Source organism: Eublepharis macularius, chromosome 19 (genome assembly GCF_028583425.1).
Source record: "Eublepharis macularius isolate TG4126 chromosome 19, MPM_Emac_v1.0, whole genome shotgun sequence".
NCBI classification, from domain to species: Eukaryota; Metazoa; Chordata; class Lepidosauria; order Squamata; family Eublepharidae; genus Eublepharis; species Eublepharis macularius.
This window is the reverse complement of record NC_072808.1, coordinates 14,469,311-14,481,663: the sequence shown is the minus strand read 5'-3', so window position 1 is coordinate 14,481,663 and position 12,353 is coordinate 14,469,311. Positions and strand designations below refer to the sequence as shown.

Below are 12,353 nucleotides of genomic sequence, written 5' to 3'. Positions count from 1 at the left end.
ATGTTGCTGAGATCATTAGTTACGGCAACAGTCAAAATCCCCCCTCCCACCGTAAATTCTCATTTAAAGGCTTTATTGAAATATTTCTAACAGAACAGCCTGTACCATTTTATATCATTGTACAGAATATATGGTGACATATCTTCATGATTAGGGGAGCTGGACAATTGCTTCTTGAAATATAAGCCATTCTTAATCTAGAATTATCTGTGGGGTACACACTGGTTTTGATAGGGTGTGCTGCCCACCAGAGTCATATATTCCTGCATATATTCCCTGTGTATCTTTGGGACCGCCTCTCCCCATATGTGCCCCAGAGGATGCTTCAATCTGATGATAAACAGCTATTAATGGTCTAGGGTTGCCAGCTACAAGTTGGGAAATTCCTGGAGATCTGGGGGATGAAACCTGGAGAAAGTGGGGTTTGGGGACCTTGGCATGGCATAATTCCATGGAGCCCCCCCCCTCAAAGTAGCCATTTTCTCCAGGTGAACTGATCTCTGTAGCCTGGAGACCAGTTGTAATTCCAAGAGATCTCCAGCCACTACCTGGAGGCTGACAACCCTATAATGGTCCCTGGCCCCAGGGGGCCCCACCTAGCATCAACCAGAGCCAGGGCCTTTTCGGTCCTGGCTCCAACCTGGTGGAACGTTCTGTCTAATGAGATCAGGGCCTGGCAGGATGTTATCTTTCCACCGGGCCTGTAAGATGGAGCTGTTCCGCCAGGCATATGGCTGATGCTGGGCAGGGCCCCCAGTAGCCAAATAGGGTAGAATGGGGCCCTCCCCATCAGAATATCCACCTCCAAGTGATGGCTAGAAATGTACTAAAATGAACTATTTGTGCTGCTTTTTATTTGTATTTTAAATATTTATATTGTATTTATTGTGATTTTTTAAAAACTGTGGAATGCAAATTTTAACGTGCTTTAATGTAATCCGCCCTGAACCTCCCAGTGTGGGGAGGGCGGAATAGAAATTGAAGCAAATAAATAAATAAACCAACATCATTTCTATCTTATCTGGAGCATGTTCCAGCCTGTTTACCCTAATCCATTGATTCCCGAAAATAATTCCGGGCAGAAATTACTGATCCTAGATCGGCGGTCCTCAAACTTGTTGAGTCTGTGAGTGCTTTTACAATTTTGAGGACAGGCTGTGTGGTGGGCACTACTACAAAACTGGGTACCGTGGAAGGCTGGGGACATCACAAAAAGTCGGGTGCTTCCTACAGACGCAAAGATGATGTCTCCTGGTCTCTTCTGAAGTATCTTCTGCTCCAGGGTTAAAGGTGGAAAACCAAAACTGGAGAGACGATGCATTGAAGTTCCTTGTTTGCCTACTTGCATCTACACTACAGCAAGGTAGTATTGTAGTTTGTGTGTGTTTGAAACAAGACAGGTCAGCCAAAGGAGCCCACACCAGTTCTAAGCATAGATGGAAAGCTACGGAGACAAGAAAAGACTGAGGATGTTTTCTGGTCTGCTCTTCTAGAAGTACTTACTAAAAAAGAAGACAGATCCCCCCCCCCCCCCCCAGGGTTGATTCTTCTTTCTCAAATGTTTTTCAAGTAGCCGTTCAGCGGCTTTTAATACAGCGTCATACATTTTAGCTGGAGCAAATATTTTACATAGATAAGAAGGCCCCCCAAAGTCTCTGGCACTAATAGCACCCCCGAGGGTTGATTTATTATGACCTGTTCTAACTTTGTGACATGACCCCCAAGAAATTCGCACACTGAGTGAATGATCTATTCAGATCAAGTGGCTTGGTTTCCATTTCGCCCAAAACACACACATTATTTCGTATGCATATGCCATTTTTTCTAAATGTCATTCCCATCATTTCACCTGCTTTCCATAGTCTCTTGTTTAATTCTCACTCATGTGGAACCCTGCTGGTTTCCCACCTTCTTACAACTTCCATTCTAACTGTAGTCAAAATATTCACTACCATCACCGGCAATAAATAACTCGCTGGGCTGCAATCCTATGAGCTCAATGCAATGATATCATTAAAGCATTCCCTGTTTCCTTACGTTGACCTATGCTAAATATGTAGACACCCCAGTATATGTAAGAAGAATAAGGCATGCATCTCTTTAAAATAAGTCTTTCTTTTCTATCTGGAAAAATAATAAAAAACATGTGGCTGACCCAAGGCCACCTCCTGAGCTCATGGCAGTTGTGGGATTCGAACCAGCAGGGCGCCGATTCACATGCAGAACCACTTAACCACTATGCTACAGCGACTCAGAAGAATTAGGTATGCATCTCTTTAAAATAAGGGTCAGTCTGGACAAGATGGAACCAGCACATCTTCGTTGTTCAGAGAGATGTGTACCTATACTAGTCAGAGAGGAGGTATATTTAAGGATTCTGTTGGTCTGATGAAGGGAGTGTTGACTCTCAAAAGCTTATACCCTGGAAAATCTTTTTGTCTTTTAAGATGCTACTAGACTCAAATCTTGTTCTTCTACTGCCTGAAACTGTTGATTCTTCGGTTAGTCCTGATGCATGCTGGGCCGGAAGAAGACCTCTGTTTAAAAACATGTTCAGTTAAATTACAAGAAGGAGGGGTTCCAAAAGTAACTAATAACTACAACCAGGGAATCCCCCTAAGAACCCACATACACTACTAGGTGCATCTAATCATATTTAGTAATTAAAGTGCCAATGCTCATACATATTTCAATGTAACATAATAGTTACAGGACTCATTAGTTTTAAAGTGCTCAGTCCCATGTTACACTTCCAGTCTTCAATATATAGGAGTGTCCCGTATAAGTCCAAGGTTCACTGTGATGCAATGAAACTCATACACAAACAGCAGACAGCTCTTAGCTCAAAAATTCCGGGTAGTGTTGAGAGCTCCTAGAAGCCAAGAGTCCCCCATTGGTAGGCTGAATTCAAACATAACCCGGAATTAGTATGTATGAGCACTGGCACTTTAATTACTAAATATGATTAGACACACCTAGTGATGTATGTGGGTTCTTAGGGGGATTCCCTGGTTGTAGTTATTAAAAACATGTTCAGCCCACTCTACTATTCGTGCGGCACCACCCTGCACCAGCTTGGAAATTTATGATTGTAGGGTGAGTAATTTCCCGATGTTTATTATATTCATATAGATGCAATCTTTTTACGACACTGTAAAACTTGCACAGCCTTGTGGAGGAGGCAGTGTACAAATTGGATCAATTCATCACTTCTTCCCCTTATCCAATGAACACCTAAAGCAGCCCCCCCCAGGGCATTCTTTCAACAGGCATTGCGCATTTAATAACCCATCAGAAGCTGAAAGGCAAGGGCTTTTCAAAGATCAAATTAATTGCTTAATAAGTCCTCCTTTGGCTCCTGGAAATGCCAGGGGGGCTGTCTCCCTGTACAGGTTATGTCTAGATGTAGGGAATGGCCGTTGATGGTGGTGGAAAAGTGGTACAGGAAGAGAAGAGGTTCAGTCTGCTGGAAGCTACCAAGCTCTGCTCTTATATAGAACTAGCAACAGAGCCCGTTTAAAAAAAGGGGAGGCCTAGAAAACAGACTGCAGGAATGCTGGACTTCTCGCCATGGCGGTGTCCTCTGGAGGACATACTGGCGACGACTCAGAGCGGAACTACAAGTGACAAAAGGCACAGGTTGGACACTTGTCAGCTTCCCTCAAGTTTTGATGGGAAATGTAGGCATCCTGGTCTTGCAGCTTGGCTCTCCAACTGCTGTCCAATGGACTTTTCAACTGTCACTTGTCCAACATTCCGCCAAGCAGCCTACATTTCCCGCCAAAACTTGAGGGAAGCTGGCAAGGGTCCAACCTGTGCCTTTTGTCACTTGTAGTTCTGCTCTCAGTTTTTATCCTAGTGCTTCTGCCCAGGCGCACCAGGATAAAAAGCGAGTCATCGCCAATACGGCTTGCCTTTTATACAGAAAGATTCCTGGTGGTCTGCTGTTCAGATTGCTGATCAGTTCCACATACCTACTCCGTTTCAGGAAGCATCTGGTGCCTTTAAAGGTGTTTGTAGGGAAAAATGAGTTACATTTTATCAGTTTAAAAAAAGATTTAAAAAAGTGTAAGCAACAGACAAAAGTGACAGAACCACCCTATTTTAATCTGCTCCAAAACATTAGGGGAAAGGGCTGATGAGCATCCAAGAAGAAAAATGCCACGACCTCCATTACCCAGACTTCTGTAAATCTCTGCTGGGTCTTATCCTGCCCTTTGGGGATGATTAAAACAGACAATGGGCTATGTTTTTAAGTACATTGCATTTTGAAAACCCACACACAATGAATCTCTACTGACAGGCTTTTCACTAATGTAAAAAGGTCCTCATTTATTAATCAGAACATGATGTACAGATAAAAAGAAAAGTCCAAGGAGCCCCTGGGAAGCTTCCAGAAATCAGAACCAATAAATACAGGCCACCAGCTCCCCCTGCCCCAGAGAGGAGTTATAGCTGTTCGGGGACATTCTCTTTGGCTGAGATCTGTCGCTTTTCTTCCAGCAAGGCACGGTACCGTCTTCGAGTCGTCTCAACTTCACTTTGCAATGAGGCAATTTCCGCAGTTAAGCGGATTCCTGGAACGAAGGGGGGGGGGGAGATTGACAGGCAGGCTGGATTAAATGTTACGTTATGAAACAGAATTTGGGCTCCCCTCCCCCTAGAGAAAGCTGACTCAGTTGATGGATACATGGAAGCAGGATATTGGAACCTTGCCTCCTCTCTGGTGATATAGAAGCCACTTACTTACAGAGAAGAGACGCAACAGGTGAGAATTCCAACGTGACTCTTCTTACTCTATTACAATGAATTGACTGCCACCAGGGCTTTTTTTCAGCTGGTACGCAGCGGAAAGGAGTTCTGGCACCTCTTGAAACTGGTCACATGGCCGGTGGCCCCGCCCCCTGATCTCCAGACAGAGGGGAGTTTAGATTGCCCTCCGTGCTGCTCCAGCGGCGCGGAGGGTGATCTAAACTCCCCTCTGTCTGGAGATCAGGGGGCGGGGACACCGGCCACGTGACCAGTTTTGCCGAGAGCGATTTATACTTAAAAAAACTCCCCCCTTGTTCCAGCTGACCAAAAGTGACGCCATTGTGCGGCCCCGGGAATGTGTGCACACTTTGCACATGTGGTACCAGGGGCACCACCTCCCGCCTTCAACCTCCCTGCAGGGCTTTCAACAGAGATGCAAGGACAGAGCGGTGTCTCTATCGGCACAATACAGTCAATAGCAATTTTCAGTTTAGTACCGGACGTTCCACCTTGTGTTATCCTGTCGATCTTTTACTACTTCTATAGACCCAATGCACTATGGTAGCATTTCTTGGTTCCAACACAACTTGACATTTGCAGTGGTGACCACAGCCAACCCAACAAGTCTTGTCCGCAGAGATATTTATTTATTTATTTATTTGCCATCTTTCTACCCAAATAGTGTCCTCAAGGCACTGCACATTCCAACATTTAGAAAGATGCAGATATTTATACCCTATTTTCTTCCCAACAAAAATCCAAAGCAGCTTAAAACATTGTCGTCTTTGGCTTCATTTTTATCCTCACAGCAACATTCCTGAGCTGTAGGTGAGAGTGCATGCGCATATGCGCACGGCAATGTGCACGTGCTCATGCGCACAAGGGAATGCTAATTCTGTGAACCTATTAACAATGCAAAAAAGGCTGCCCCCACCGTAACTTGCAAAATAAAGGAAACTCCACGGGGGTTATAATCAATACTATATACAGTACACCATGTAAACTCTCAAAAAATAATTTAATCACTGTTTAGCATTTACAAATAACCAAAGTTACAACGTTCAATGTATATTTACATTGTTTCACTATCACAATATTCAGAACAACATTCAAAGAATCCAGATTAAACCTGCAAAGTAAATTAACCAGTGTCCCAGTTGACGTATCTTCTGTACCTGGGACACTGGTTAATTTACTTTGCAGGTTTATTCTGGATTCTTTGAATGTTGTTCTGAATATTGTGATAGTGAAACAGTGTAAATATACATTGAACGTTGTAACTTTGGTTATTTGTAAATGCTAAACAGTGATTAAATTATTTTTTGAGAGTTTACATGGTGTACTGTATATAGTACTGACTATAACCCCTGTAGAGTTTCCTTTATTTTGCAAATTCTGTGAACCTAGGCAGATCATGAGAGGCAGGGCAGGAAGGGTTACATCAGCGCTTAGTCCTTGTGGCCCCTTCTTACATGCCCAGGGTAATGCCAATTGCCACTCTGGGGTCGGGAAGCAAATTTCTCCAGGCCAGTTTGGCTGGAGACCCTGGAGGGTTTTTTGCCATCTTCTGGGCATGAAGCCGGGGTCACTGAGGGTGTAGGTAGTTGTGAATTTCCTACATTGTGCAAGGGGTTAGACTAGATGACCCTGGAGGTCCCTTCCAACCCTAGGATTCTATGTGCTCTTTGCCCAAGATCACTCTGCAAGCTTCCATGACAGAGCAGGGGTCTGAATTCTGGCCTCCCAGATCTTAGTCGAACACTCTGACCAACACACACACACGAGCTGTCCGAGAAGCTGTCGCATGGCCCTGTGATCCAAATAGCCACTTCCAAACAGCAGGCAGAAAGGGCTATTCATTGCAATCCTTTTCTTTGCTCTATGGGTTTATGGTGAGATTGGGAAGGAGAAGAGGCGAGGCTGTATGCAGTGGCAACAAGATCCTGTTTCCCTCACCTTCTTGGAAGGTCTTCTGTGCCTGCCGCAGACTCTGGGGCACAAGGATACCAAACCAAGTTAGAGGGTCTTGTTTCCCTGATTTCTCAGCAGGCTGAGAGATTTCTTCTTCGGGCTGGATTGGAGCGTCTGTTTTTCCTGTACCCTTTCGCCGACGTAGAACTGAAATATTAAAATAATATCATTACCACAGGCAACTTGGAGAACAGAAATACAAGCCTTCCTGGTTCAGATATTGTGGTATTCCACATCGGTACTTCAGAACCACATGAACTCCTGTAATAAGCAGTAGAATTTTTCCAGAAGTTCAGGGAAACGTGCTCCAAACGGGGCTTCTGGTTGCAAAAGAGACCACTTCTCCATCAAAGCAAAATCCCTCAGTGGCCAATTTTTACATCCTTTTTTAAATTGCTAAAAGAAAGGTACAGAAAGCACAATGCATTACAGAACACCAATAAAACGTTTAACTTAAAATCTTAAGAAAAAGTGAGTGACGTGAAAAAATATATTAGGAAAAACACTAAATTTTAGTCAGTTATTAATTTCTCATTAACATAAAAGCTCATTTCAAAAAGGGACAGACAAAAGTTGCAAACGTTAAAAAAATAATATAAAGTTCACATCGCTTTTGTATCTTCATGTATTAGATTCTTTGTTTGCTCAAATTTTGTCTGTGAAATCCACTGAGGGATGTTGCTATCAGTATATAATTTCACTAGGACAGTGAAACGTAAGTGTTCATCAGACATGTTTATTATTACTGCTTCAAGGCAGAGAGCCTGGAATGAGTTTTCGTATTCCACGATGCATCACAGTTATGACACTGAAAGGGGTATCTTTGCTTATATTTTTCCTTGCAATGAAATCTTCCGTTTTTAGTAGCTACTCAGTAAGGAATTGCAAGTTTCATTATATCTAAACAAGCTACATCTAGGGCCTCGATGAAAATCCAGAGATTTGGGCCATAGAGGAGATTTTTCTACAAATCTGAGACAGCTTCCAGGTTTGCACAAAAGTCTGAATGGGGAAAAAATGACAGTAATTTTCAAAAGATTAACATCCTTTATCTTGAAGGGTGAAAAGCCAAAACTGTGCAAAACTACGTCATGAAATCTTGGCTGCCATTTTTAGGGTTGCTTAGCCACCTGATATAGCGACAAAGGCAGGGAGGGATGGAGACGGACCGAGGGGAACTGCAAGGCAGCAACAAGACAAAGAAGGAAGGGTGGTGATGGCGCGAGCAAGGCCTGATCTCTATTTCCTAGTTGTCCTGCTCTTTGGATCTGTTTATTCACCTTGGTCACTGGGGCCGATTTCTTCAACAGTGGCTGTCTTTTCAACCTTTGGCTTTGAAGTGTCTGCACCTTCCGAGACCACGTGAAACTCCACCTGACCCTCTTCTTTCTTTCTAGATTGGGCAGAGAAACAGAAAGATGAGATGCCAAGCATATGCTCTAGCATCAATTCACCCTGGAGTTTTAAGCGGTGAGGATGTCACCATTTTAGTGCTAGGAGTACAGAGTAGACAAAAGTTTGGTGTAGAGCTAGTTTGGTGTAGAGGTTAGGAGCAGCAGGACTCTAATTCGGAGAGCCAGGTTTGATTCCCTGCTCCTTCGCTTGAAGCCAGCTGGGCGATCTTGGGTCAGTAACAGCTTCTAGCTCTCTCAGCCCCACCCCACCTCACAGGGTGTTTTGTTGTGGGGATAACAACAACATACTTTGTTGCTGGGTGTTAAGTTGTCCTGAAGGGCGGTATATAAATTGAATGTTGTTATAATATTATTATTATGCAAGCATCATCTGAGGGATGCAAGCAGGCAATTAGCTTAGTCTTACTGCTGGTGTGGCATTGTCTTGCAGCACATTCTCCGGCAAGCTGAAGTCTATGTTGTCCAATCTTTGTTCTTCCATAGAGCTACAGTAACCACCATAAGTCCATCCAAAACTGTCTCAAATTGTCTCAATAAACAGGTTGCAACAGATACCTACCTAGGGCTCCAGCTTTATACATTAATATCAGTCCAAAGGGTAGTGGAAATAATCCAAATCTTATCTGGTATACCTGGTATACCTATTGCTTTTAAAAACCACATTCTTCTAAAGGACTCTGGCTAGTATATATGGCTTCCCCCTTTTCATTTACTTTCTACCTGATCTATCACTCACAGGCAGGAGTTTTTTTTCTGGGAAATGAGGTGGCAGAACTCTCAAGAGAGAAATGAGGAAGAAACACACAGGATTCTTTGAAATCATATTATTTCCAAGCACTATGTCTGAGTATTTTCAAGAGGTGCCGGAACTCCGTTCCCCCGCGTTCCCCTTGAAAAAAAGCCCTGCTCACAGGTCAAATCCCAGAAGCTGGACAATGGCCTCAAACTTGCCATCATCCCCCTCCCTCACCTCGTGTCGACTCGCACCAGCGGTTTCATCTGATGGCCATATTGCAGAGCAGAGACACACTTGTTACCCATGGCATAGCGTGACTTGGAGAGGGAGAACCAGCCCTGAGGATGAAGAGAGAGACAAAGTGAGAGATAAATGTTCTGTCCTGGCGACATTCAAAGAACAGCCTGTCTATGGCTCCCGGAAACCCAAACTCTGGGAGGAGACAAGGTGTTACAACAGCAGTTTCTGGGCTGGTTCCCCATAAGCCACACCAGACAATGTACCATTGCAGTGAGAGCAAGAGGACCCCACAGGCCACAGAATTGCCTTGATTCTTCTGGCAGCTCCTCTGAACAGAGGTCTCACCTGTTCCACCAAGCTGTTAAAAGATTCCCTCTTGGTTTGGAGTAACTCCAGAACATCAAAAAGGTGAAGAATCGTCTGGTCCAACTCTTCGCATATTTCAGTCGGTCCCCTGTCCTCCGCTGGAGCCATCTGGAATAAAACAAAAGTGGGCATAACTCCATTTGCCTATCTATCCCACCTGCCCTGTGAAAGAGGTGGAAGGTAATTTTTAAAAAAACCCACAGTGTTAGCCTCCTCTCTTTTCCTTCACTCTGTTCTCCACCCCAACTAAACTTGGTTCACAAGATCCCATCACACATGACTTTGTGAGGTGCCACAAAAGCTGAAAGGACTAGGCAAATGGTATAGCCGCCTCATTAGCTCTGTAACCACTAATGTTGATTTCTTGAGAACAAAAAGAATGGTTTTGTTTGCCTACAGGTTTTGCTCTTCAGCATCCCAAATATGGGAAGCATGTTAAGGATCGCTTTCTAGCTATCTTATTGGGAGATCCAGGTCAGAAAGAGGAACATACCACTTCATACAACAGGAAATGTATTAAACTCACTGCAAGATGTGGCAATTACCTGTCACTTGGACAGTTTAAAACAAAAAATGGACAAATTAATAAAGGACAGACCAACAGCTATCAGCCCTGATAACTAAGGCTGGGAGGGCGGGATATAAATATAATTAATAACTAATAATAATAATCAGAACCGCCATCTTCACAGCTGCCCTATGCCCAGAAGCATATTTTTCTCTTCCCCCTTTTGAACATCTATCCTAAAGCCTGAAATCTTGCACACTGTGCTATATTCGAATCCGGTACAAGCTTTCCAGGGTATCAGCTTTCGAAAGTCAAAGCTCTCTCAAATATTTACTTTATCTTGGAAAATCTTGTAATACCTATAAGACTAACAAAATTGGTGGTAGGGTATGAACTTTTGTGGCTCACGAAAGCTCACCCCCCCCCCCCAATTTTGTTAGTCTTATAAGTGCTACTGGACTCTTGCTCTTTTCTACCACTACAGACAGACTAACATAGTTACCCATCTTGACCCATCTTGGAAAAGCTTGTTGGTCCTTAAGGGGCTACTGGACTCGAACCTTCCTCTTCCACTGCAAACCAAACATTGCGGTGTTATTTAGGTTGGCATAACAACAACAACAACAGCAGCATTACACTTGTTTTGCTTTTTGCATCATAACCAACAGCATTGTTGACTATTTTCTCTCCCTCTCTTTGTTTCTTTGCTACAAAATTCCATCTTGAAGAAGAGCTTTTCTTTCTTTCTTTCTTTCTTTCTTTCTTTCTTTCTTTCTTTCTTTCTTTCTTTCTTTCTTTCTTTCTTTCTTTCTTTCTTTCTTTCTTATACCCTCAGGAATTATTCTCCAGTGGAACTACCCTACACTTTTTACCTGCTCCTGGGAACGCAGGCGCTGTACCTTGCTAAGTAAAGAGCACCGCGACCGTGCTTTCCCTTATTCAATATGTTTCCTTTTAATGCCCTTGCTTAACTTACTTCCGCCTGTCCTCACTTCATCCCACTATTCCTTCTCCCTCTTTTTTCTCTTCCTCCTCAACCACCAATCGAACATCAACCGTTACTCTTTTGGCCAATAGACTTTGAGTAAAGGCGGAGACATTTGAAAACTGACCTACCCGCTTAGTCAGATTTCATCGCGAGAGAAGGAGACGGGCTCAGTGGTGGCCATCTTTGTCAATGGCAGAACGCCGCCCTACTGCTCTCCCAGCGGCTGATGCCCCGGAAGCCATCTTTGCCAAGGGCAGATCGTGGCCTGCGGCCTTCACTACGGCGGCGCATGCCCCGACGGCCATCTCGAACAAGGTCAGGCGGCGACTTCCTGAAGAAGTTGAGTATCGTCCCTCCCGCCAAAGGGATTTCAACAACAAGTAATATATCTCTCACCTACGGTTCCGATTAGCACTTGCCATATGCGGGGCAAACTGAGGGTGGCACGTTAAGAATTTGTAGAAAAACTGTCACCCTCCCCTTGTTGCAGTGCTTTGAAATAGTCAAGAGCTCGGTCCAAAACGTAGAATACCTAGGGCTGCCAACTCCAGACTGGGAAATTCCTGGAGATTTGAGGGTGGAGCCTGGAGGTGAAGTTTGGGGGAGGGGAAGGACTTTAGCAAAGTATAATTCCTTAGACTCCACCCCCCCCCCCCGCCCAAGGCCAGCCTCCAGGGAAACTGATCGCTATGGGCTGGAGGCAGAGTTGCCAACATCCAGGTGGGACCTGGAGATCTCGTGGGATCACACGGTGGATTTTATGACTTTATACCTGGCTGAAGTCCCTCCCCTTCCCACACCCCACCGTCGCCAGGCTCCGCCCACCAAATCTCCAGGAATTTCCCTACCCGTAGCTGGCAACCCTAAGAGATCAGTTGTGATTCCGGGAGATCTCCAGGCCCCATTTGGAGGATGGCAACTATAAATTTCCTTTTAAAATCTTCCTTGCCTAGTTTCTTCAAGAAACTTGCAACTTTCTTCTGAACTTTAAAAAAAATGCCCTCATTCCATTCCATACAGATGGAAAGCAGCCCCTCGCACTTACTTATTATTTGCATTTTAACATGGACTTTTGCCCTGCGCAGGGCAGTGTCTACTAACTGCAGTTGGGAATGGGAAAACCTCAACCGGTCATGAAGTTGCCATTTGCCCCTTTTGAGATGCGTCGTGCAATCCTAACCAAAGTCTTTCCATTCAAAGTCTGTTGAAACCAATGGGCTCAGACTGGCATAACTCTGCATAGGATGGCACTGATAGCTCAGGCGCTTGGGTGCCTTTATTGTAGAGGACTACCCACTTAGTTTCCCTTCTTCCCCTATAGGTTAGCCGCTGTTGGCCAATGAGAGGGCAGGTCCTGGAGGAAACGGGCGGAGCCTC

General features: G+C 44.4%; 1 protein-coding gene across 3 annotated transcripts; it reads right to left on the bottom strand.

Moving 5' to 3' along the window:
* Positions 1–4,330: 4,330 nt before the first annotated feature.
* CCDC115 (coiled-coil domain containing 115) lies at positions 4,331–10,946 on the bottom strand. 3 transcript variants are annotated; one of them, XM_055003637.1, is made up of 6 exons: positions 10,861–10,946; positions 9,460–9,588; positions 9,109–9,212; positions 8,004–8,116; positions 6,709–6,870; positions 4,331–4,577 (listed from the first exon to the last, which is right to left on the bottom strand). In XM_055003637.1, the coding sequence occupies exons 2-6, from the start codon at positions 9,586–9,588 to the stop codon at positions 4,450–4,452; spliced, it is 636 nt and encodes a 211-aa protein (XP_054859612.1). In that variant the 5' UTR covers positions 10,861–10,946; the 3' UTR covers positions 4,331–4,449. The 3 variants fall into 3 exon arrangements, with proteins under 3 accessions (XP_054859612.1, XP_054859613.1, XP_054859614.1); XM_055003638.1 differs by having other exon boundaries at positions 10,888–10,937; XM_055003639.1 differs by lacking the exon at positions 10,861–10,946 and adding an exon at positions 10,625–10,775.
* Positions 10,947–12,353: the final 1,407 nt, after the last annotated feature.